The 27,305-nt window shown below is 40.5% G+C and overlaps 1 protein-coding gene across 2 annotated transcripts in view; it reads left to right on the forward strand.

The window, feature by feature from the left end:
• Nucleotides 1–27,305, forward strand: part of Jarid2 (jumonji and AT-rich interaction domain containing 2) — a 196,084-nt gene that overhangs the window by 122,992 nt on the left and 45,787 nt on the right. For both annotated transcript variants that reach the window (XM_055595137.1, XM_055595138.1), the window contains one exon: nt 22,835–23,004. In XM_055595137.1, coding sequence (XP_055451112.1) covers nt 22,835–23,004 — 170 coding nt within the window. The remainder of the gene's footprint in view (nt 1–22,834; nt 23,005–27,305) is intronic.

The following is a 27,305-nucleotide window of genomic DNA, read 5'->3' on the forward strand; positions in this document are numbered from 1 at the left end:
CTTCTTCTTCTTCTTCTTCTTCTTCTTCTTCTTCTTCTTCTTCTTCTCTCTCTCTCTATATATATATATTTGAGAATAGTACAAAGACCACCATGAGTGCTATATATGTGCAGCCCCAAATAATTCTCACCACAATCCCTTAGTTCTTGATTATTTTAACAACAACCCACTTCATATACAAGAAAACAGGCATGAACAAGAGGGTCTCTTCTATATTATTCTGGTACATAGAAAGAACCCAGCACATGGCTTCTACTTACCTTGAGTAGATCAGTAAAGGACAATACAGTGAAGGGATATGGAAGTGTTCTTGTTTTGTAGTTTCTGAGTGTGACCTTTAAGGAGGCGAGGGTGCTGCCACATGTGGAAATAGGTGTTGTGTTACAAAATCCTGCACACTAGGCGCAGCAGTGAAGCCAAGAAACTCAGGGTTATTCGTGCTTTCCACGAGTTAAAAGTCACTGTGTTGGAAACGTAATTGCTAGTGTGGATGCTAGAGCAGAGTTTTAAGACCAGGAATATGATACTTTGAGCATACATGTAGGTCATGTGAGTTCTCCCCTTTTGAGTGTTAAATTAATTCCCTTCTTGTGATAGTGGTTCTGTGTTTTTTTTGTAGCATCTAGTGTGCTCCTGCTTTACTATGATTATTAGTAAGAATATTCTCACTGGATGACTGCTCTCTCTCTATCTTGGGATAATTTATTGGTATTAGGTATTCTTTAATAGGAAGTCTGTCTTGTAAAGAATGAATTGATAGAATCAGTATAATGTTTGATAACTGTGTAGAACTTGAAGCACCTTTTTCCCTTTAGGGAGGGCCTGTAAGAGTGAAAGAGCAGGAGACTGTCATTCTTGCCCTTCTCTTTGGCAAGTTGTTTTTCTGGTGTTCTGAAGTGGGTTTTTTCAGCTTGTGTAGGCACTAGTGGGCCCAGTAACCATTTCTAAATACCAGGAGACAGGCCTAACACAGCTATGTAAGTAATATCAGGAGCTTATGTGTGCTGGGATTATGCTTGTAGAGCTGGAAGTTTGGAGCTGAGTTATTGTGACCCCTGTAATCCTTGAGTGGGCTTAGGCTGATATCCAAGGATTTTTTGTTTGTTTGTTTGTTGTTTTTGTTTGTGTTTTTTTTTTTCCCTGCTTCTCTGACAGCATGCTCAGGCATGCTTTCATTATGAGAGGTGGTGGGGGTCACAACCTGTTTCTCAAGCCAGGTCCAGCTACCTATCCTTAGTAAGCCAATTAAAAGACGTAAAAAATACTGGGAGTTAGAAAAAGATGGGGCCTAACTGGGAAGAGGGTCAGAGGAGTACAATCAATTCCAACCCCTAAAAGTTCTCAACCTTCTTAGTGCTGTGATTCTTTAATGCAGTTTTCCTCCAATTAAATTATTATTTTTTTCAATCATTATTTTGTTGCTACTTTATAACTAATTTTTGATGCTGTAATGAACTGTAATGTTTGTAGCTGATATGCAACCCCTTTTGCAATTCACTGGTTGAGGAACCTCTGGTGTAAAGGTTTCCTCTAAAGTGAGATTAAAGGGTCCAGGTAAGCCCATCAGTTAAAACAGTTCTGGCAGGGTATGCTCCTGCCTACCATTAACCAATCATTGACTGGGGCTCAGGCTCATCCTTTAAGATGGTCTGACAGTTCCAGTTCTGTGACTGCTTTCCATAGAGGGTTGGAAGAGGCTGACAGCCTTTTCAGGAGGCAGGAGGGTTTGTGGGAGCCAGAGAATCCACACAATATATTGATTTAGAAAATTAGCTGTAGTTTGAGCAGGGTGTGCTCCATATTCATAAGTACCCTCCCTAGGAACATAGAAGGACAAGTTAGGGGCCTGCTACAAGCTGCACAGGGCAGTCTTGAACCACAGCAGCCTCGCTAGCTTTTGATTCCATTACCCGACAAGGGACTGCTGGAATATTGTTATCAATCTTTATTTCCATCTAGTCCAAGATGTTCTTCAAGGCAGTGCAGTAGCATTTGAATGAATATAGAACATAGCTTTCTTCATCTGCAGGAGGGAACAGATTCTGGACAGGGTTCTTTTCTCTATATAGAAAAAAATGTGATTGATCGATTCTGTCTGTCTGTCTAGATTTATTTTTAAAATTCTTACCAACATGGGGGCCCACATTGGACAACTCTGATTTTTAGTTCTCTTCTTTAACCTTTATGTGGGTGTCAGGGAACCAACTGTTACCTCCTGAGACAACTTCCCATCTCTAAATTTCTTGTTAGAGTTATTCTTAATTATTTGTGTATGTGAGTGCATGTGTGAGTAAGCACCGGGGTATGTAAGTGGTAGATTAGAATTAGAGGACAGTTCTAACACACACACACACACACACACACACACACACACACACACACACACACGCACGCGCGCAGCCATGTATTGCCAGCACTTAAGAGGCTTTAAGGGAGGAGGATCTATAGTTCCTGCTACCCTAGGATATATAGCAAAACCTAGGCGAGCAGCTTTCTATATTGTTTTTTGAGTAAAACTGGGGTCTTTATGTTAAGTTTTTCTTTCTCATAAAAGTAGGGCTTCACAGATCATCAGAATGTCCTTGTTTTTGCACATCTTAAACATGAGATGGTGGAAATGCAAGTTGACATTGATGGTTTTTACTTAGTCGTTAGTTATTGCCAATAACAAATTTCTAGGCTCTTATAAGAATGTATATTTATCCCTATAATTTTCTTAAAGTCCCAAGTAAACATAGACTTGTTTCTTTGGTTTATTTAAGGAAAATTGTCAGTACTTCTGACACAGTTATTATTGAGACCACTTCCTTTTTGTTGCTCCAGAGATCAGATTGCAGGGTTATCAATTCCACCTCCCATGCAAATCAGGGTCTAACATGCTTTGGGTTTCCATGGAGACTCCTGGGTACCAGTTTCTTTCTGTCTTCATTTTTTTATGGTTCTTTTAAAATGAGCTGATGTCACATGCTTTTGTCCTTCTTTGCATATCCCCAAGCAGACAAATCAAAATATCACTTTGACATCTCTGAATAGATTGGCCATCCTGGAACATATGCTGAAATTTAGATTGGATAGATTCACATTCAGATGAAAGACACTAAAGATTTGTAAGGTTTTAGAGTTACCAGGATTGTGAAGGAGGTGACAGCCATAAGTGTCACTTGTGAATCACATGAGTGTGTTCATGTGGGGGTTGCTAGACATGCTTTTTTGTGCTTGCAGAATGCTCTGTGGTGTTAGTGCCTCACATGGGTAAGTTCAGTTAATAGCAATGTAAGGGTTTAGATTTAGACTGAGATGGTGAGCACTCTTTGATGCTCCCCCAACAGTGGAAGGCAGCAACCAGAGAGTGACTTGTTTCCTGTAGTGCTTGACTCATTTCTGTAATTTAAAAATCAGAGAGGAGATAGAAGATGGTGTGTGGGGTGGCGGGCATGCTGTGTGTCTCCCCCCTTCCTCCCCGTATTTATGATAACTACCAGGCAAGACTGTTTTCTCCTTTGCTTTAGGCTCATTTCATTGGCTTTGTTTTGCAGAGTAGAATCTTCATAGATTTCCTTAATACATTTGTCTCCCAATAGTTTAATGCTTATTTTACAGTATTTTTATTTAAAATCAGTATCACCAGTGTTTGATTCCTGTATTTGTGACAGGAGAGGAATGGGCATGGCTGTGTCTGTCCTTGATGCTCAGGCTTTCAGAGTGTGGCTCTTAACTTCTGGGCACATGGAACAGTCTTTGTTTATATTTGCATCTCCAGTGCCTGGTAAGAGTATCTGGTGTGTTATAAACATATGTATTTTTGAGAATATAAGAATTCTAAAAGTAGCTGGGCAGTGCTGGTACACATCTTTAATCCCAGCACTTGGGAGGCAGGGCAGGTGAATCTTTGAGTTCGAGGAAAGCCTGTCCTACATAGTGACAACCAAGGCTATACAGAGAAACCCTGTCTTGAAAAACCTAAAACAAAAAAGAAAATACCTAAAAAAGGACAAGAAATGGAAGTGTTTGTAAAAGAGTCATAATATTACAGAACTACACAATCCTACCTATAACAATTCAGCTCAGGACAGTAAGTGCTATTACACAAAGAAACCTATCTTGGAGGATGGGACAGTTCAGATCTTTGTCAGTCTATCACATTAGAGGTGTGTTCTTTTGCGTGTATTAAGTTGCTGGTCTTCTGTGCACTGTCACTTCTGACTTTCTGTTGACACTGTGTTCTCCCATTTTAAAATATTATAGGTCTCTATATGTACACCAAGATGGACCTTGTAGATTTAATTTTATTTGTAGAGTCCCTTTCCTTTCCTTTCCTCCAGTTCTACAGCAGGCTCTGTCCTCCTGGATGAGGCCAGAGACTTGCCCACAGCCATCTTTACTTAGTGATGCCAATAGAACTTGCCAACTTACTGTCTTGGTGGTCCCATTTTTTTTTTTTTTTTTTTTTGTTCTTCTGACACACTAACTTAAGGTGGACTTCAGCTTTCTTGTTTATTATTTCACTTTCCTATTTTCCTTTAATTGTGCTTTTCAGGATAGAGAAGGTATTAAAATATTTGGCCTGGTGCCTTGCTAATCAGTCAGTCAGTCAGCCAGCCAGCCAGCCAGCCAGCCAGCCAGCCAGCCTTCTTGCCTTCCTGCCTTCTCCTTTCTGCTTCCTGAGACATTCCTCAGACCTGCAGTGATTTCTTTTGTTGCCTTTGCCTCTGTGAGGCTGTAATTAAAGGTGTGCATCATCATGCCCAGCTACCTACTTGTATTTTGAATTTGTTTGTTTGTTTTTGAGACATAGTTTGTCTGGGCAGCCCTGGCTGCTGCATAGCTGTTAGGATAACTTTTTCTGAAGAATATTTCTTTTTGCCCCAGATAGACAGGGCAATACCGGAGCACAGAATCACTTCCACTCATGTCCAGCTAGGGAACCAGTGAATGAGCATGGGGGACACTACGTCAGCTAATTTAGTGAAGAATTGCACCCTATGAAGCAGGGTCCTCTTTTCTATAGTTTATTGCTTATGTAATCTTCTGAGAGGCCTTTTGAGTTACATGAGTCTCCTAAGTCCCTGCTCCCTCACTGAAGGAATGCCTCTGTCCCAAGGAAACAGCTACATGTAAAGATCTGATCATAGACCTGTACAGAGAAAAACCCCATGACTTATAGAACACTAGTCAACTGAGCCCTCACAGTTAGAATCTATAGTAATGTTACTAAGAAGGTAGGGATCAGAATGTACAGTGTTTTGTTTTGGCTGAAATTTGAATGAGTGCCAAAATTGCATCCCCACCCTATTTATAGTTTGTTTAGTGTGGATTGTGAAACTGAAGACCGAGGAGAGAAGAATGTGGTAAATGCTGCTCCACCGTTTCAAAGACCCTTTAAGCAAGTATCTTTATGATACTTGAAAGCTTGCGTCTCTTGTTTCCTGTCTTTGTGAATTATGCAATTGTCCTCTGGTCCTCAATTTCCAAAGCCCACCCCTACTCACTTTTTGGGGAGCAGTCATTGCTGGGGGCGACTGTGTATATCTTGATTTGTTGAGATGGGCTTTGGCCTAGCTTAGGCTGCCCCTAAATTCACATTTGACTACCATGTTAGGATTACTGGTGTGGACCACCACACCTAGCTTTTGCTCTGCCCTTCTCTCCCTTCTTATGTGGGGTCTTCTGTGTCCCTAGCTGGCCTCAAAATCATGACTTTTCCTTCTAAGAGCTGTGATTATAGGTGTTATGCCACTACACCCAGCCAGTGGCTCATAACCTTTTAAAATTGCATATCTGCAAAACAGAAACTATCCCGGGGCATATATACCTGCAGTGTTAACCCTTGAGAGGCTGAGGTAGAAGGATCGAGAATCGGAAGCTTGTCTGAGCTTTAGGTAGAGAGACCTCAATACTTAAAAACTTTTAAACAATTTTAAAATTATTATACAATCAAAGTGTTTGAATTTTGTCTTTTAAATTTTTTACTTTAAAAATATGCTTATGTACCCTGTGTGTACCTAGTTCTCAGAGACTAGAGGATATCAAATCCCCTGGAAAATGGAGTTAAAGACAGATGTGAGCTGATATGTGGGTGCTGGGAATGTGGGTGCTTTGGAAGAGCAGTCAGTGCTCTAACTGCTGAAGCCATGCATCCAACAACAAGAATATCTTTCAGAGAAACTACTGCTAAAACCCCTTCCCTTAAGGAGATGTATTTAGCTCCTACCTTTTCCTTCTAAGTGCTAATGAAAATTCAAAGTAAATTTTACTGGCAAGTTCATTGGGTTTACTTGCATAGAATGGATGATAGGTTGGTTATGGGAGCATGGGTGGCCACATAGCCTCACTGGAAAGTTTTCACCAACATGGATGGTTTCTGCATAACCACAAAGATAGAGAACCCTCTTTTCTAGTTTTCCCTGGCCTATATATTCTCCAGCACCTCTTTGAACTCCCACCCCAAGGCCACTGCATTTAGGGTAAAATTGCATAGATACTGTTTTTAAGGGGGGACTGGGTACTCAGTTGAGGAATTGTTAACAATTCACAGGCCTTATAACTGATACTAGCTGCTTGGAGGATAATACAATTCAAGAGTAAGTAAAGGCTTTTAGGTAGATAGGAAAAATAACCTGTTCTCTACATAGCATAGTGAAATAGTTGTGCTTGATAACAACTGTCTTTCATATTTTGAGAGTAAATGTCTTCTTACAGAAATTTAGAGGGGTCCAAAGAGATGGCTTGGAGGTTAAGAGTGATGCTCTTCTAGGAGACCCAAGTTTGGTTCATAGAACCCTGCATTGGTACACAGCTACCTGTAACTGTGGCTACTGGACTCTGGCACTTCCCTCCCCACACACATAAATGAACTAAAAACTTAAGATTTGAAAATCAGCTATGGATGGACATGCCTGTAATCTTAGTACTTGGAAGGAAGAGAGGAGGGGGAGGGGGAGGGGGAGGAGGAGGAGGAGGAGGAGGAGGAGGAGGAGGAGGAGGAGGAGGAAGAAGAAGAAGAAGTAGTAGTAGTAGTAGTAGTAGTAGTAGTAGTAGTAGTAGTAGTAGTAGTAAAGAAGGTGGAGGAGGTAGGGCAAGTAAAGTTCAAGGCCAGCGATACCTGACTCTGTCTCAAAAGAAATTATAAGAGTTTTAGGGTGGGATATAGCCAATTATGCTGATCTGTTTCTATATACACACATTGAAATGCTGATTTCTCTCATCCTATAAATTTATGCAAGTACAGTGTCACATATTAAAGAAATCTGAAACTGTTGGAATCTTAAGATGTCAGTTTGGCATGCAACCTCAAGAACATGCTACTGCTGCCTTTCTCTTTAGAATCATTGACTGAGAGCTGTGACAGTTGGTCCTGCATCTTGTTTGTTTGTCGGGGGAGGAGGTTTAGGCCAGTTAGGTGAGGTAGGCCCACTGTCTAATGTCCAGATAGCTTTGCCAGGCTAACTAGCCTGCACAGTTCATACAACACCATTGCGAGCTCAGAGTTGTGACTATGTTGTTAAAGTCTACTGACTATTTTTGAGTCCTCGTGTGTGTGTGTGTGTGTGTGTGTGTGTGTGTGTGTGTGATTTCTGATTAAATGCTAAGGAGTTGAACACAGACACTAAACTAAGGTTCTGGTCTATCATAAAAAAACTCATTCAAGCAGAAAGTGTGATTTTGTTGTGGATTGCCTTTGAATTTTGTCTTCCTAGGTTTCCAAAGATTATAGAACCTTGTACTTCTTTTGTTGTGTACTTAGTATTCATGAATTACATTTTTGTTGGCAAGAATACAATATACATCAAATTTTTTTTTCCCTCTCAAGTAATGTGTTTTTTTTTTTTTTTTTTTTTTAAATAGCCTTGACTTTCCTCATAGTCTCCACCATTGAGTATGTGTGTGTCTGCGTGGTGATGATAGAATGGATTGAGACTATTGTGTGTCAGGACACTTAGTCTTTAAAGCTTTGGTCACACATTGCCTTAATTTAATATATATCTTTGGATAAATTTACCCACCAAAAACCACACCTCCATTCACCTTGCCCCTCTTTCTGCTGTATTCACAGTGGTTTCTGCTTTTCACAAAACAGATTTGTTGTAGATTTTAGGAGGAATAACACTGTAGCTGTATCTAAACACACAGAATTCATAGTTCTAGTCCCATGTGCTGTGTGACAGGCAGTCCCAGACACCCATCATTTTCATGATGACCTGGCTTTTAAATTTTCTTTAGTCTATGGTGCTATAAGCAGTGAGGTATCTCTTCATTGAAGATTGCACAAAGATGGTGAAGGAGCAGCTCCCTGGAGGTGGAAGAAATACTTTCAAATTTTCTTTTTCTTTTTTAAACAATTTATTTAATTTTATTTTCTGTGCATTGGTACAAAGGTATTAGAATCCCTGGAACTGAAGTTATAGACAGTTGTGAGCTGCCATCCCATGTAGGTGCTGGGAATTGAACCTGGGTCCTTTGGAAGAGCAGGCAGTGCTCTTAACCACTGAGCCACTTCTCCAGCCCTCAAATTTTCTTTTAAGAGTGGATAAGGTCAGTTTTGTGTCTTTGGTTCTAACAGCTGTGAAGTGTTGTTACCTTGTTAGCATTGTGACCTAAGTATAACTGGGAATGAATCCAATTCATTTGTTTGTAAGGGCTTTAGAATTCCATGCCATTATTCCTTGGTTTGTTAATTTGCCTATTTTGATAGGTATTTTGTGTCTTTTCCAATAGTATTCTGTTGTAGCTTAGTGGTGTTCTAAACAAGTCAGTAATAATAATATTCCAGCTTCTGCAGTTTCAGGAGGCCACAGGAAGACTGAGGTACACAGCCATTGCTCTCAACTTTCTGTATTGAGAGCTATAGTGGAGATAGCATCACTCAGCAATTTTTATATACTCTCTCTCTCTTCCTTTTGAACTTTGTAACTACCAACTACTGATTGACAATTGTGTTTGTTTTTGTTTCTCAAGACAGGGTTTCTCTATGTAACCTTGGCTGTCCTTGACTTGATTTGTAGACCAGGCTGTCCTGGAACTCTCATTGATCCACCTGCTTCTTCCTCCCTCTCAGAGGTGGGATTAAAGGCTTGTGCCTGGCTTCTAGCAAGTGTTTTTTTAACCAATATATTTGTTTTGAGAAGAGGTCTTGCCTTTGTTAATAATGCTCTTTTAAGACTCATAGGATCAAGCCACTGGCCTGCCTGCTTGCTTTTTTATTTCTATAAGTTCTCATGGGCTTGTTCCAAACAGGTTAATGTACAGGTAGTGCTTTCAGTGTTAACTGTTTGCACTGGCAACACCTCCCATCCCCATTCCCCAGTTTTGTGTAGGTTGGAGATGAGCTTAACTGGTCCTTCCTTGCCTTCCTGTGTAAGACATGGGCTCTTGTTATAGTTGCTCTGGATTTATAGACATGTGCTATGTGTCCAGTTTTTCACATGGATTCTGGGGATCAGAACTAAGGTCCTTCAACTTTTATACAACTGCTTTTCCCATTGGTGTGGCTGTTGTTTGTTGAAACATTAGTGACTACTTGGCTGCTAGCTTGGTTTTGCTCACCCAGCCTTATTTTATTATTACTTTTGGGTAGATGGTTTCATGGATAGAGGTGCGTGCCTGTGTGTGTGTGTGTGTGTGTGTGTGTGTGTGTGTGTATGTATGTTTGTGTATGAAATTAAGCAACTGTGCTGGTAGATATTAACCTGACCTAAGATACTAATATACAGGTTTTCTTTTAGATTATTTATATTATATTATTATTATTATTTTAAGATAGAGTTTCTAGGTGTAGCCCTCTCTTTACTAGAAACTCACTCTGAAAACTAGCCTGGCCTTGACCGCAGACATCCTTCTTCCTCTTAGATTACTTTTATAACTTCTGAGAAACCATATATACTCCTTAAGGATGTTAGATTAACATATTAAAGGCAATGCATTTTTTCTGGGTTCTGGCAGTGGTTGAGGAGCCTTGCAGGTTTAAATATATGCTTATCCCCACCTCCTACCCCTGTGTATATGCAAGCACATAGGTAACTGAACACAATTATGAGGCTCCATTCTCTTCGTTTATGTGGCTTCCAGAAATCAAAGTCAGGCAGGAAACACCTTTATCTGTTGAGCTCTCTAGGCCTCTGGCTTCTTTTGTATATTTTTTAGTCCTTTACAGTTCTAGGGAAATGAAGATCAGGTTTGTTTGGCAAAAATGGCTTGATTTCACTATATAGCTCTAGATTATAGCTTTCTCTTAGGTTTCCTCAGTAAGCATTGTCCCTTTCTTTTCTTTTTCTTATATCTGCATGTCTTGACCTGTTGTCTTTCTGGCTGTGTCACATTTAGCTACATATTGTGGTTTTCTCTACCCACCACCTCACTATAATTGCTATTCTGAGAAGTGTGATGTTAGTTGAACCATTCATTGCAAGTCTCTTCAGATTCCAGGGTTAAGGTCAAGGGATGGGAACTAACTATATCATAGGTAGCTTCTGCATGAAGTTTCCTGTAATGAATGATAGTACTGTCTCTACTGTTTACACATTTAATTATAATAAGCTCAGTTTATTGGAGAATGGGGTCTTAGGGTCTCTCCCTCTCTTAGATGCCATGATTCCTAAGTACGTAGGATTTTCTTTTGTTTCTTATCAGAAGGGGTTTTGGTGTTTTAGTTGTTACTTTCTTTTTTGTTGTGATGAAATTCCAGCAGGAAGCAAGGAAGAAGGGTTTATTGGAACTGATGGTTGCAGTTCTCCATAGTAGGAAATTTAGGTTGGAAAGTTCAAAGCAGTATGACTATTTTTTATAGGCATTGAAAGTAGAGAATATGGCTGGAAGCTGGTTTGGGCTATAACTCTCAAAGGTTTGCTCCTAATTGCTTAAGTTGGACAAATAACATAGAGGAGTGTTGGGTACTGGAACATTATGTAATCTAACCATAACTGAGTTCTAACTAGAATGAACCCACCACAAGAAGCCCTGGAAGAATCCAGATGTGCATCAACCCTTCTGTCTACCTTGCCGGGTAGATTTATTGTTTAGGTAAGAAGCCTAGACTATGTAGAACCAAGAGCTTTAGCAATACATTTTTTGAGAAGGACCTTTTAGAAGGCAATGTAGGGAACAACAAATTTATTAACTTTACTCCTTGAAAGGCTCTTTGTGTTTTGTGGATTCCTTCATTGATTTTTTTTTCTTTTCTTTTCTTTTTTTTTTTTTTCCTGCAAGATTAAGCTAACAAGACAATGGCAGCTAGCTTGCAAACCTTTGGTCATTTTATGTTATCATTATATGATTCAATTAGGCTGCATTTCATGAAGTTGAAGCTCCATGCTTAGGTCTGGAAAGCAGCGTGTTGTTCATTTCTATGGTGATTTTTAGACCTCAGCCTACCTTTGGGTCTTGGCCTTAATTACTTTCATTGACTTACTGTTGTGAAGCATCTACACACACACCTCCTTGCCTTCCCTGCCCTCCCCAAACCTTACTGGGCTTTGTCTGGGTATATATCTCCATATACACTTGCTTGGTGAAATCCTGGGTTAGATACCAAATACTACAAATAAAATAAAATAAAGAAGTTACTGGGTTTTTCATATCTTTAATGGAGAATCTGAAAACAAGAAATAAGTAGATTTTCTTGTTAAGTTTGAATTTGCCATTCAGTCATCTGCTTACCTTTTCACTGTTTTTGCCACCCATGAGCTCAGGTTTGTTGGTGATTTTGCATACCCAAACTGAGAACTCATGGAAAATAAAGAAGTGAACGAATCTAGTGGCATCAAAATGCAACAAAATAGCCTATTTACACTTTTAGTACAGGTGACCCAGGGGTCACAGAAACAGGATTGCTACGTTTGAGAGCAGTCCAGGGTACATTGAGAGACCCTGTCTCAATCACAAAAAGATTATGGAACAAAATGGAAACATAAATAAAGACATTTGCTGCCAGGCTTGAAAACCTGAGTTTAACCGCCAGAGTTTAACATGAAAGGAGAGGACCAACTAGATCCTGTAAAAGTTGTCGTTTGCTCATTTCTGTTTACACACACCTGTGTTAAAATTTGTTGGAAAAGGTTTCTGGTCTCACTTTGAGTTATGCTCTGTCTCTGTATGTTCATTGCTATGAATGTACTGGGTAAAATACAGTGCTGGATAACCTATATGAGAGTGTCAAGGAGGGGTATAAACCTCTTCAAGGACCCAAGAGTCAAGTCACAGGGCCAAAAAAGGCAGTTTAGCAAGAAAAACACAAAGCTAGGTTGCTGTTTCCAGTCCTGATTGGGAGGCAGAGAGCAGGGAAGAAGAGCAGATTGCTTCTGGAAAGATAAATGGGTCTTCAAGAAAATGTATTAGAGATTTTGATAGTATGTGACATAGTCTCCAATGCATTCAATGCAATATATTTTTTATATTTTGGCCTTTGAAGACTGTACTGAGGTGGCCTTGAACTTAGCAGTCCTGCTTCTGCCTAAATTTTAAAAGTGAACCAGCATGACTGTCTTTGTTTTATGATTTATCCCAGTCATAGTAACACATACACACTATGGTATCATACCTTTACTCCGAACACATCTAAGAGCATGACCAGTTAAAGACTAGCCTGAGCTAGTCAGCTAGAGATACCTTGTCTTAAATGTAGGCAGAAAGGGTATCTTATCCTATACCTCTTCAAGACCATTTAGTGAAAGAGCAAGGGAAAATAATAAGCTGGGAAAGGCCTTTCTGTAGACCAGCAAGAATACCAGGGCCGGGGCTTAGCTGCTCTCTGAGGGCTTTTTTCTTTTTTTTTTTTTTTTTTCTTTTTTTTTTTAATGCCCAGCTGGAAATGATCTTTCTTAGGCTTACTTACAAATTGCTGAAGGTGGAGCCACAGCCACATTTCCCAGGACAGATTCATGGCTAGGAGTGTGGGGTTTGGCAGCCTATTGACACAGCTAAAGATGGATGCTTCTTGGGTCAAAGGCATATGTTAGGCTGGCAGAACTGAGGAGAGCAGTGAGAGCAGTTAAGTTCCTGCTAAAACACGCCTCCCCCATCTCTACAAGAAAGATTCTGCTTTGGCCTTTTTTGCTGTCAGAAGAATTTTGTTGAGGCCAGCAGTAAGAAGAATGTCAATCAGGAACTTTCAGAGTAGAGAAGCATGTCATTGTTTCTATGATTGCTCAGCATTCTTTCACGTTTTGACAATTTAATAATGTATTTTGGTTTTCTTACCACCTGCTTCATCTTTGTTCCTACTTGAAGGCTCTTCTCCATGTTCTTCCTGGGAAATACTCTCCCTTCTCTTCTGAGACACCTTGCCTTGTGCAGTATAGTTTGAAAAGAGCTGCAAAGCACATTTCTTCCATAGCATGTTTTTCATCTTCATTGGAGTAGTTTATTCTGATCCGGGAAGACGAGAGCTATGGGATGGTCCAGTATGTACTTATAGGAAGCTTCACAAAAAGTTTCCTGCTTTTGAAGCATTCACTAACACTGTGTTTGAGATTGGGATGAAAGATGTCTTCCCTTTCTCTGTGAGAGTAAGTAAACAGAGCAAAATGACTGGGCTTCTGTTGAGGGGACTTTCGTTGTTTGTGGGGCTGCAGCCTTCCTTGGAAGTTTTATTGTTTAATGACTGCATACAAGGAAATAGGCTGAAGTGGAAATGAATTAAGAACTTGGCTGAGCAACAAGTCTCTCAGCCATGCTGAAGAATGCATGGCTGCATTTATCTTGAGCCCTGCTTTAGGTATTTGGTCTTCTGCAGATTTTTAACAGAGGCCAGAAATTATAACAGAGGATTAGTGTGCAGGACAACACTGACTTCACTGGTGAAGAGGCGGCCTTGGTTTGCTTTAATCATGCTCTAGTCTCATTGCTAAAGACTTCACAGAACTAGTGGATCTGCGGCCTCAGGGTTTCTCAGCACAGACAGAGCTCTTTGGAAGTGAGGCATCATGATCTCTCAACAACAGAGCTGTATCTTAGTAGAGATTTGATGGTTCAGTGACCGATATATGTGACACCCAACTTGTGTGTCATCATGTAATTTTGTTTTCATTTTGTTAGAAAACATGAAAAGCAGCACACTGAATCTTTCTGAATTTTTTTATTTTTAAGCTGTGAGTTTTGGTCGGAAGACACTCGAGTAGATCCATCAGTGAAGTCATGGCTACCTAGGGTGATCATAGTTGGAAAACACATGTTTTCTGCAAATATATTGCTGCTGTCCACAGATTTGACCTTTTATGCTATAGTAGCCCTTTTTATATTGTTTCTTTCCATAAATTCAGTTATTTCTGATCTCAAATACTGAAAATTGTACAGTTGTTCACTTCATGAGTTTTAAATGCCACTTCTATTCCAAATAGTGAAGTGTGCACTCTCCATTTTTCTTGTTGCTTGTATCAGATAGTCTTTGTCCATACTACTTGTCCATTACTTATTATCTGTCACCTTGGTAACCTGTAAACTGCAAGGTCTGGGTTGTAGTAACTCTTATTTTGCTTTATAATAAAATGGCCTCACTATAGAAGAGTTGTAGTGTGACAGCTTGAATATGCCAATGATTAGTCTTAACTGAAGGAAAGAAACACCTCGTATGCTGAAGTTGTTGAAGAAGAAAACAAAACAAAACTGTACTTTTCATAAGGTTTAGCATGATCCCACCAGGTATCTTGGAATGTATCTCCATGCCATAGAGAGCAGGGGACACTGCTGTAGTACAGACATGGGATTCAGTAGAAGTTCTGTAATACAAAGTCAGACTGGGCCTGGAAGATGGAGATAGAATATCGTGATTAGTATGCCTTAGCTGACCCCAGCCCTACACTAAAGCTTCTCAGTTTGGTTTGATTTACTAATATCATTAAGTTTTTGCTTTGTGACCTTAAAGGATGGATATGTGTACAATCCTAAACGTTAGCAAGAACTGAAAGTTAAATTTTGGCCATCCCCAGAACGGAAGGCAATTTTTCACACCTTTACTTTTATGTTGCCTTCATTTCCAATACTTGTTTAAATACTTATGCCACTGACGGCCCTTAGAGCTGTTGCGCCTGCTGCCAGTGACATGGTTCCTTACTGGAGATTATGGGAGCTCCATTTCTTTGGGGAGAGTACTCCATTTTCTGCTGGGAGAATGTCTTGTGCTCTAGGGTTGAAGAGACCTGTGGCATTTATTCTTCAGTTGCCATCATACTTCTCATCTTGGCAGCTGTCACATGATCAAGACCCATTTTACAAAAGAGATAGCATGTGAATGGTAGTAATGTTTTGATATGAAAAAGCAAAATAGAAACATTTGTTTGGTGATTACTTTGGTACTCTGTACCTAGATACTTTGGTATTTGGAACTTGGTACTTTTCTATTAAAGCCACCAAATAAATTTTTTAGGATTATTCCTAAAAGAAATATTCCTGGTACTATGTAAGTAACATAGCTTAAGTTTTATTTTTTCTGATTGTGCAGTTACTCTTTTTTATTGTTAAGGAACAATATGCATTTCAGCTGTAGGCTGTATTTTTTATATCTTAAAAAAAAAAAAAAGAAGCCATATTGGGCCTGGAGAGATGATGGCTCAGCAGTTAAGAACACTAAATGCCTTTCCAGTATACCCAGCACCCACACAGCATCTGACAACTGTTCAAAACTTCAGTTCCAGGGCATTTAATGAGCTCTTTTGGCTTCTGTGGACACTTCATGCATGTGTACACAGGCATATGTGCATGCAAAATAAAAGGAAAAAGGTTATTGTGGTCTACTCTCTATTTTCAATACCATTCAATACCTTGAATTGTAATGAAGTTGGTGAGATAGATATTTCTGTGTTCTCGTTCCTGCTTTCTGGAAAGAGCACCTAGATTATCTTCTGGCACCAGATGTTAATGAAGCCTCTAGAAATTGGCAATTGCCATATGTTGGGGCTTTGTGGCCACCCCAACATTTTCAGTAGGTAACGAGAATGTCTGGGTACGTATGTGTTTTCTGTTCTTTTAAATAGAGATAGTAGTGTGAACTGAGGAAGAAGATGAAGTGTTGGCTCATTGTGCTTCCTGTGGGGCTATCATCTATCTCTTTTTTAATTCTGTCTGGATGTGCTAAGTAGTTTGCAGTGCCAGGATGCAGTTGGGTGCCACGGCTTCCTACACTGTTATCTGCACATTGGCTATAACTTAGCCCTATTACACCATTGCATCTTGAATATTTGTACAGAATGTTTCTGTATGATTGACTTTTCATTCAGACTTTTACAACTCTTATTGACAAAAAAAAAAAAAAAAATGAATGAACTGAGTCGTGTGGTAGACTATAGTTCTTTCATTATGTTTTTCTTTCTTTTCCCTCGAAACATGATTCTTGCCTCACAAGGTCATTCATTCCCTCTCCTTCCAAGCTATTCTCTTTGCCAGGAGATGTCTGCCAGGGGATTTTTGGCAGCTTGCAGTTGGGTTTTGAGTAACCTAAAATTGAAAAACTAACGTTGCCCCTCCTCCCCCACATTTTTAAAACTGCATTGGCAATCTCACCTCGGGTGTGAGTAGAAAGGCAAATGAACATTTTAACAGGCACAGCTAGGCTTTTAAAACAGTGTGCTTCAGATAATTTGCCAAAAATCTTGTACCTACCATAATATAGTAAGAATTTAGCTAGATCCTGTTTAGACACTTAAATAAAGATCTTTCTCTTTGTTGTTCTTTTGACTCTTATCTGATATTTCTCCCTTTCCCCTTAAGGTTTAGCTCACTTGGGACCTTGATGAAATATTCAGCTTGTAAGTCAGTGCTGGGTTTGAGGTCAGATCGTTGATGAGGAGGTTCTTCCCTTTGCCTACGTGGTGCACAAAAATTGACAGGGATGTGTGGTGTTTGTGACTGACAAAAATGTCTTTGTTGACTACTTTAATTGTCAGCTAATAATGACACCTCTCCCTTTGGGCATGGTTGCTTTCTAGAACACAAAAGAACTCAATGTCAATGCTTTTCTTGATCACGAGTGACATTTTTTATTTCATGTAAACTTGGACAAATGTCAAAATTCTTTGACATTTCAGAATATAAGATTTATTACTTTTCCTATCGCTTTTATGGGCTGCTGCCATCACCTAGCCTGAGGTTTTGTGTGCCAGCAAATGTTTAACTTGAAGTTTGACATACCTTTTGACATTCTTTTCTTTTAATTTATTTCTAAGAATAATGAAAGACCCCTCTCTGCTGTCTCTCATGTTTTTATAAAGGTGGTTAGAAAAGTGTTCTTGAGGATGCAGGCTGTTTGTATATATAAGTACTAATTTCTCAATGAAGGATTCAGTATTAAGCAGATTATTGGTATTATTACCATTATTTTAAAAGTCTAAGGAGTTTTATTTGCTTCTTAAAAATTGCATTGTTTTCTGACCTGTCTTTGTGGATTGCTATGCTGCATCAGTTTTTAAACCAAATGTGACCCTCTCCACCTTCTTTACCTGTCCCCTGGCACAGCTAGGAAACAGCTTTAGCCACTAATTTCCCACTGGGTACTGGCAAAAAAATCAGTCCCTCTCAGCTAGAACTTGGTAAATGAGGGAGTCACCTTGGGAATCACCTATTCAGGGGAGTAATCGCCCAGGTATCCTTGTTTTATTGCAGAGGCTATGCTTGGAGATAGACAGAGTCTATCTTTGTCATGTTTTTTTCTTGTTTAATGTGTTTTGAGACAGGGTCTTTGACATGTAGTAGCCCATACTACAGTGAAGCTCACAATTCTCTTTCAGCTCCTGCCTTATTTAACTAAGACCCACATTGATAAAAATGAAGTTAGTTGAGCCAAAGCCCAAATCTTTTCCCGGTGCCTGCTGGACAACCAAGCCTCTTAAGGAGTGCTTGGGAGGGGATTTCCCAGAAAGTTCCCCAAGGCAAATCTGGCAGACTTTCACTCTAAATAGCTCTTTATGTAATTTAATTAAGTTAAGAGCTGCGAATATCCCATGTTTTTTTCATAAATAATTTAATCTGTTTATATGTTAAATATCCCCCCCCCCCCCCCCCCCCCCCCCCCCCCCCGTCCCCCCCCCCCGTCTTAAAAAAAATTCGGCTAGATCTCCAGAAATACTACAAAGCACAAGACTTTTGTGTAGCAAAACCTTCTTTGGAGCCAAGTGACCTCTCCCTCTGTCTTTGTGTTATATTCTCAAGCTAATTCAGCTGTGGAAACCGGGACAGGATGGTGCTTAGAGGAATATCATCTGTGGCTAGTGTTCTTGTTACACAGTGGGGGTGAACTAGTATTTTGTGGCCTCTGGGTTCACTTGAGGATGTGTTTATATCCTCTCTACCATGCAGGGCATTTATAACCATCCTGTGTGTTTTGTCTGCCACTTGCATTTGAATTTGGTGGGCAGTTTGCCCTGGTAGATGGTGTTTCCTGCCCCCAAATCTAGTGTGCACACATGAACACACTCTTGTTTCTTTGAGCAGCTGCCAGGTTTGTAGTGTGTGTGTATGTCTAGGGGTAGAATAGAGTGGGTAATTATTATGGGGATGAAAACACAGGATCCCCCTCCCCGCCCGTTTGAATAGGCCTTTCAGCAAGTTGGCAAAGTGTCAGCACCAGCCCCAACACTGCCTCCACAAGCAGAGCCCTGCTGGTCATTTTGCATTTGCCAGACAGTTTCTCATTTTTGATTGAACAGACCCTTTCTTTCTGCCTTCCATACGTTTTGCTTAGAAATTGGGATGTAATCTAAATAATTGGAAAATTGACTTAATAAAATGTTTTGGTATGCACACTTCTTAAGGTACTAGTGATGCATGGACTAAACAGTATTGTGTCCCTTCTCTCATTGTATGCACACACTGTTTTTGGTTTGGAGACTTTGAAATTTTTGTCAGCAATGGAATTCAGTCAACCTAGGATTTACTATTATGCCATAGTAAGTATTGCCCTAGCAATAGATGACCACACAATCTGCTTTCTTCCAAAACAATAGCGCCTTCCTCCCTCCCTTTCCCCCTTCTCCCTGTGCTTGAGGTCTAAACACAAGTAGGGCCAAAAAGCATTGAGAGCCCAACTTAATACTAATGTTAACAGGTTTTCCATGTTTTGTCTATAAAAGTGTTATGATACTTGTTTTTTTTAATACCATCAAAGATTTTTACAGAATTAGGTGCTCATGTGTATGGAGTCCAGAGGACAAATGTGGGTGTCTTTGCTTTACTTTTTGAGAGAGTCCATCCTTGAACTTGGAGCTCATTGATTGAGTTAAACTGGCTGGACAACAAGCCCCAGGGATTCTTGTGCCTCTGCTTTTTGAAGTATTAGGATTACAGGTTGGAGTCATAGCTCTCAATCCAACCTGTTTTTTTTTTTTTTTTTTTTTTTTTTAATATGAATATGTTGTTGGCTCAGACTCTGGTCATTATGCGTGTGCTGCGAACACCAACTGAGCACATCTCCCTAGCCTCCCTACATTGTTTGGACTGATCTTGCAGCATTCCTGGCTTGGCTGCAAACCCAAGTGGAAGCAAACATTCACCTGGCTGTTGACAATGATACTTAATGGCAAATAAGGGGAAATTGGGAACTTGTGTGTTGCATGTATTTTCAGAAATGGAAGGGGATGGGTCAAGTAGGTTTTCTCCTCCCTAAAGTTCATGTGTCTTTATCAAGAAGTACAGATGTGCCCACTTCAAACTGTAGGGCTACTCCTTGGAGTAGCAGACTGTCTTTGAGTAGTGGTGTAGCACATGGTACCAAAAGAGTTACACCCACTCATACCTACTTGGTTGTTGTTGGATGCTGGTAATGATAGCTGGCCACACAGTTACTCCTAGATAAGATGGCAGTTGTTGTTGGAACCAATCTCTAATTTTTTTTTTTCTTTGATAGAGTTCTAGTGGGCTAACCAGCACCTTCTTCACTATGTCCTTCCTTTTTTGTGGCTTCTGGATTTGTGTATCCATCAGTCTCCTAAATCTATGCATCTGCCCAGGCAGTGTCTAGCAATTTCATTCTGTTATACTTGCCATCTTCAAGTGCTTAACTGTCTGCCTCTTAAATAACGGGTGAAGAGTTGTGTATCTACAGCAACAGTATGATATTCTCCTGATTCTTAAAAACATTTATGGGACTCTTGTCTTCTTCTGCATGTTTGTCTTTCAATAAGCCATAAAGATGAGGTTTCAATCAAGTGCTAAGTAAGACAGGGTTTGGGGTTGAGAAAGCCATGGTACTGCTTTTTATTGTGTTTGAATCTGAGGTGATTTTTTGAGGTGCAAACCAGGCAGTTGCTATTAAAAGTTAGCATGTTTCTCACTTCTCCCTTTAAAAAAAAGTTACCTGCCCTCATCTTTCTTCCTCGTTGTTTATTTTTCTATACAACCAGGAGGAGCTTACTAAAACTCTAAAAACACCTAAGTCCTGGCTTTGAGCATTTATCCCAAATACCTGATAAAAATAATAGCTTAGATTTCTGCTCTTGTTGGCTATTTCCAGTGTTTTAATTCATACATGTACACATTCATGCACACACATAATATACCAGTGAAGATGTTATTTTTGATGAAACATGGTCCTTAAAACAACCTTTGTTCCTCCTGGTTTTTCAAGTGACATGTTGTCTCTTTATGTATGTACTCATAGATAAATTATGTTCACTCATTTCTCCTACTGGTTTACATTCACTACATTTTGTTCCTTTATATGGGCTTGTGAGATCTAGAACAAGGCTATCTTATTGAAGAATTAACAGTGCTATTTCTGTGGTTAGTTTTAGGGCTTTCCTGGGCTGTGCCGTGAAGGCCAGGCTGGCCAAGAAGCACTGGCTAAGAATCAAAATGCTTCCCATTTTGTGTCCTTTAATAATACTTAGGAGTTGACCATTGGCCTTACTCTTGCTAGGCAAGCACCTTCCACTCCTATCTTCAATTCAGTGTTTTGGTTTTCCTGGACTATTCCTGTTGCTTCTCCTTGATTTCAGGAGCTCCACCCCAATGTGACTTTTATTCGGCCTTTCTCAGGCCAAAAAGTATTTTTGCTGTAAAGTATTTTTTTGCACTAATAATGAAGTGGAGTGTGCTGCTTCTTTGGGAAAATGCTAGGCAGCTGCTGGAGGCATTGGAGTGGAAATCCCTTCACCTGTGAGGTAAAAGCTACCAGGATGGATGTAGTTCCAGCTCCCATGCATGTGTGCTTGGTAGCATCCTCTAGAAGGGTACACCTGTCTTCATTCCCATCAGTCCTGGGTTCTTAGATTTCTCCCCGCCTCCTTTTCTCATAGGGTAATATTCTGTATTCCCTTACCTTTCTTTGAGTCATCCAGTCACTTGTGACTGTACTTCAACTATTGGGCTCCACATGGTCCTAGAACTCTTGTTGTTTGGGGCCGCTAGAATCCTGGTAGGTAGGTGCTGCCTGAGGAATCAACACAGGGCTTTCTCAGTTCTGCTTTTCTCCTCAAAAATGCTCACAGTCTTCACAGATGGGGAGCAGAGCTAAGTCTCTCTCTCCTGGGGGTAATTTAGACAGTACCTTGGTTTTCATAGTGTCTGTGGGTTAGTCCTGAAGAACAAAATGTCTTCTGTTTCAACAGTGGTGGGGTCAGAGATTGTGACTTGGTTTTCTATAACCTACTCTGCCATCTGATTTGTCTTTGTTAACTTGTTTTTCATTATGACTGCATTAGCCTTTTTGGTTTTTTGAGAAAAGGTTTCTCTGTGTAGCCTTGGTGATCTTTGACTGGCTGGCCTTGAACTCACAAAGACCTGCCTGCCCCTGCTTCCTCAAGTGTTGAGATTACAGGTGTGCACCACCACCCCTGTCTTTTTACAATGCAGCTTCTTGCTGTTGTCCGTCGTCCCTCCCCTCCCCCCGCCCCCAAGTAGGAAGCACTTCTTTTTTGTTTATATGCAGGCATCATTTCTATATAACACTCTAGGACTTTCTGGGACTCAGATCTCCTTAGTACTCATTAAGAACCACCACCACCAACAAAACACACACACACACACACACACACACACACACACACACACACACACACGCAAAACGGGGTGGTGTTGGCACAAGCCTTTAATTCCAGCTCTCAGGAGGCAGAGACGGTGGGGGTTCTCTTGAGTTCCAGGACGGCCAGGCACAGAAACCCTGTCTCAGACAATCCCCCCCACCCCCACCCCCATGTGCAAAATAAAAATCACCAACAAAAAGCTGAAAACATCTGTTTGCAGAATTTGAGCCCTGTTTATTTCTTTTTAACAGGAAGAAAGTGATAGGGAAATATTAGTTGGAAAAGTGTTATGTTGTTGGTCAGAGAACAGTTTTCTGAGTTCTGGGAATTACTTTTACCCACTGTGCCATCTCTCTGTCCCCTGCTGCCCTGTAGACTTGACTCTGTAATGGATCTACATTCTCCAACCTATGAATGAATTCAGGATGATTGAAGTGGGTCACTAGTTCATTTGAGATAGAATGAACTAGTGACAGATAAAGGTGAAGGGAAGGAAACTGTGTTTCTACTTCTGAAATAGTTGATGGCCTGAGGCATGAAAGCCGCTGATCCCCTGTGATCAAACCCTTTCCATTGTTGTTGTTTTGTGAGACCCAGTCTCTGTGAAGTGAAGACTGGCATTGTACTGATGATCTTTCTGCGTCATCACTGATCCTTCACTTTCTACTACACACTTTTACGGAACACACATAAAACAACAGCCACATTTATTGCACCATAAAGCAGGCTGTGGATTATGAGCGTATGGGGGAGATAAAGGGCCTTAATCAGTAAGAGTTGTCTCAAAAAGATTTTCTTTTTGTTCCTCCTGTATCATGGTTTTATTGCTATATGTAGGCCTATATTCTCCAGTTTCTGCTTAATTTAGATTTAATTTTCTTTTGCTGTTGCAGGCCCAGGCTGCAAGCACAAAGGAAGTTTGCTCAATCTCAGCCGAATAGTCCCAGCACAACTCCAGTGAAGATAGTGGAGCCTTTGCTACCCCCGCCAGCTACTCAAATTTCTGACCTCTCTAAAAGGAAGCCTAAGACAGAAGACTTTCTTACCTTTCTCTGCCTTCGAGGTAAGCTTGCGGTGCAGATGACACCCCCGTGTTGGCCTCATGTCTTTGTTCCCCGCTTGCTTCGAGGGCAGCGTTTTGTTTTGGAAGATGGAGTCTCACTATGGAGCGTTTGCTGGACTCGGGGTATATGAGGCCTGCCAGACTCCACCTTCTGAGAGTACTGGGATTAAAGATTTGTGGCCCTGCTCCTGGTTCTGCAGTGTTTTATTTAGGGATTTAGTTTTTTCTTTTTATGTGCATACAGGTGCGTATGCAACATACACATTATTTTATTCTTGTATTTGCATGTTTTATTTGCACACATGCCTGTGCCCCACATGTAAGAAGGTTTTGGATTCTGGGGAATAGAGTTACAGATGGTTGTAAGCCACTGTGTGGGTAGCAGGACCTGAATCCCACTTTTTGTTATTTTTTGTTGTTTGTTTGTTTTTCTTTTTTTCCTGTATGCAATAAATCAAAGACCTAGAAGGGATATTTTTTGGCCAAAGACTTGAGTCATTCCTACAGGCTTCAGTTATTTCTCTTGATAGTTTGGAATATTGAAGAGAATGAGTGATGGGACCGTGGGAAAGACAGCAAGGTTCCCTAAACCTTGTTTATTATCTGTGGATGACACTGGTGCCAAAGACCATGTGCTCTTTTGAAAACTCCCTTAGGAATAAACAAAAACCGTGTGGCTGGAGTGTAGGGAGTTGTAGTTAATGTATATACCATGTAGGTGTTTGTGTTGGAAAGCTTTAGAGATTAAAAACTAAAATGTTCCAGGCTCAAGTCACCAAGAGACTGTCAGCCAAACTAGCAGGACTTGTTCCTCTCCTCTCCTTAGTTCCATGTTCTAGAACTCCTTAAGGAAATGCGGTGGACCTGGAATGTTTGCCTGCCCCTCCCCTACCCCCCTGCTTTTTTTTTTTTTTGGCCAGAGGCCTAATTAGTATCTTCCAAGGTTGCACATGGGCAAGACAGCCTAGCCTGTATGTGTGCTGTGAGCTTCCACTCAATACCACTGCTATATTTCCAGCCACCAGTCTTGTTATTCTTAATGAGTTCTGTCTTCCTCTCTTTGTTCTGACTGTAATTATTAACAGATTTAAAAGAGCTTAATGCAGCAGAGCAGTGGCAGGTTAAATGATTTCTCTTATTTACATTTTTCTTTTTATGGGGTACTGCAAGCATGGGGGATTCCCAAAAGGTAGTCATGAACCATAACAGCACACAGTTCATTCTTATGACCATGGCTGTTACAGTGCAGTCTTCCAGCTCTGCCCAGTGAAAGCTGGCACTGAAGGTATGGGAGGGAGATTCCCAGTACATATTCTAATATAGGTATTGTAAAGCCAAGTTGTCTTGTCTGGGGGCTGACTGCCTTGTTTTTCCTCTTATGGAATCTCCCATGATCTGCTGGTTAATTCCAACAACCTTTACTGAACTTTCTTTTTATACGAGATAGTTAAACAGATCAGGCATTAGAAAGCTGATGGGTAACACAGGATATGTTATAGGATAAATGAGCATGTCAGGTAGGTCTGGGCCATATGTAAACAGGTGGAAAACTGTCTTAGGTTATATGTAGTGACTGCAGAAAGGGAAGACATATCTAAGCTTGCTCTTGCCCAAGATATTGGAAACTTTTCGTGTAAGGTTCTGGGGCTGGGAAGGAATTCTGCCGAAACCTCTGCCAAGGCCCACGTGTTGGGAGGATTAGGGTTGGTTATTTGGAAGGCCCAAAGATTAAAGCAAGAAAGTTAGGATTTGGACAGGTTTTGGGTTAAGTAGGAAGATGGTCCTGGCAGTAAGTGCTTCAGAACATGAATGAGACTGCAGGGAGTGAAGTTAGTTTGGGCCTTTGGGATGAATCTATCCCTGGATTGTTTGCTCCTATATAAAGTACCGGGTATTCTGGTGTCTGTAGTCACAGTTTCTAGGTGTGTGAAATGGGTTCCAATAACTGGTGCACCTTGAATTTATAGAGGTAGCAGAGAGGATAGTGGATTAGATTTGCGATCTGGGTAGTCTTTTCTCAGATAAAATGGGAGGAAGCTCACAAGTAGAGCTTTATCTGTAGACAATGCCTGTCCCTACTTGGAAGGAGTACACACTTTGTTGTATTACTGGCCTTGAGTATTGAGGAGGAGAATTGTAAGAAAAGTAGGGGTGGGGAGTGGGTGATTTTTAGAGGTTGCATAATGAGAGGGAATTACCTGCAAGAAAGTAATTAATCTCCCAGTTGCAAAGAGCATTATGGTTGCTAATTGCAAAATTTCTTGAGCAAAATAGGAATGTCTTTGGGGTGGAAGACAAGTGGTCTTAGTGATACCCATGAGTTTGGGGTCACCACTTTTATGAGGTAATATCTGAGCATAGAAACTGTCAAAGTAGAATTCAGCCTGCTCTGCTGCTTTCTGTGTCCTCCCTGCCTGCCCTCTGCTTTCTCCAAGTCACTTGAGTCTGATGTTCTGTATTCTCCTAGTGTCTCAGTTCTGCTAATATAGTAATTTGTTTGCTAGTAATGAAGAAATCAGAAACCTTGGAGTTCTTGATCCGAGAAGGATGGATCTTCTTTTAATTGACTTGTGACCTTGACACTGAAGTTTGGCCTGGCTTCAGGCCAGCTGGCTTATGACCATGTCTGCTCTGCAGGAAGATGAAACAAACTCGCGCTCCCTGCCAGGTGGCTGGCCTGGCTTCAGGGGTACATTCCAGAATACTCTCTATCTTTTGCCTCAGTGTCTAGAGAAGGTCTTACTGTTTCTTGGGCCTTTTGAAATCCACTGGGAGAAGGCATATGGGGATGGAAGATGGTGTGGTGGAAATCTCTGTGCTAGCATTGCTGTTGTTTTGGCCAGGCACCTTGCTGTATATAAATTTTATCCCATGGTTTGCTTGGAAACCCCTGCTGCAGGCTTGTGCGCTGTAGGAAACTGTTTAGTGTCTCTGGGAATTTGAAAAGCCTTTGCATAAATCATAAATTCATATTCAGACTTGATGGTATATAGTAATTGGAAGTTGGCAAGTCCAACTTAAGTAATTTCCACTTCTCAGCTAATGTTAATCGTCTTGTGGCTAGGAGCTACTCAGGCTGAACACCATCATAACTATTGTGTGGTGTGGTTTGTCTGTTAGCATTAAGACACCACAGACTTGTGGATTTGACTGTAAGCATGTGTGAGAATTTTTTTTAAGATTTATTTATTATGTATACCGTGTTCTGCATGCATATACACCTGCAAGCCAGAAGAGGGCACCAGATCTCACTGTAGATGGTTCCGAGTGACCATGTGGTTGCTGGGAATTGAACTTGGGACCTCTGGAAGAGCAGCCAGTGCTCTTAATCTCCGAGCCATCTCTCCAGCCCTTGTGTGGGTATTTTCACGGACGTGTGCATGCCTTTTCGGATGCTCTCACACACATATGTGGTATTGGTGATCATACTTTCTTGAGCAAAATGTCTCTTTGTATACAAGGCTTTTAATATCTCTTTTGTGAGGTGTGTTCCATAATGATTGCTGCGTCTGTGTCTGTATTTGAAGCTACCTGTACAGAGGCCACTGGGAAAACTTTGGAAGGTGCTATGTCTGTCAGCCTGAGAAAAATGAGAAAAAATGGAAATAGAACCCAGGCCTCCACACAAGGAATTTGCTATATTAGGGATTAGACAGACAGCACCTGGTTGAAGATGCATTTAGGGCAGTGTCAAAGAGGGACCTTAAGTCTTTATTTTCAAACTTCTCTAGAACCTGGCCCTTTTACCTTTATCTATTTGGGAAAAGAAAATGTATATAATAAGAATGGCATTTTTTTAAAATTACATTTATTTAATTGGGAAAATAATTCAAGGTCAGAAAACAGCTTGATTCTTGCTTTCTACCATCATGGGTCCTTGGGACTAAACTCAGGCAGTAAGTATGTTTATTCACTGACTGAGCCATCTCCCCAGCCTGAATTGCAAATTTTATAATTTATGAGTTGTTTTTGAAGACTAATATTTACATGACACTAGCAGTAGCCTAATACAAGAGTGCTGAAACATACATTTCTATGCAGCTTTGTGGTCACGAGATTAGTTTTAGCTAAATACACTGTTCACACCACAAAACTGGCTTCCAGAATCAGGGCTTTTTCTTTAAAATCTGGATGCCATGGAAACTATTTTCATGATTGGCACAGTTGTGATTGTCAGGCAGTTCTTTTCTCATTAAAGGTGAGTTTTCTTTTGGATAAAGCTGTTACCTCTAGCCTCCTCCCACTACACACACACACACACACACACACACACACACACACACACACACACACACACACAC

This window comes from Psammomys obesus, unplaced genomic scaffold (assembly GCF_907164565.1).
Source record: "Psammomys obesus unplaced genomic scaffold, mPsaObe1.curated_primary_1811, whole genome shotgun sequence".
Lineage (NCBI taxonomy): Eukaryota > Metazoa > Chordata > Mammalia > Rodentia > Muridae > Psammomys > Psammomys obesus.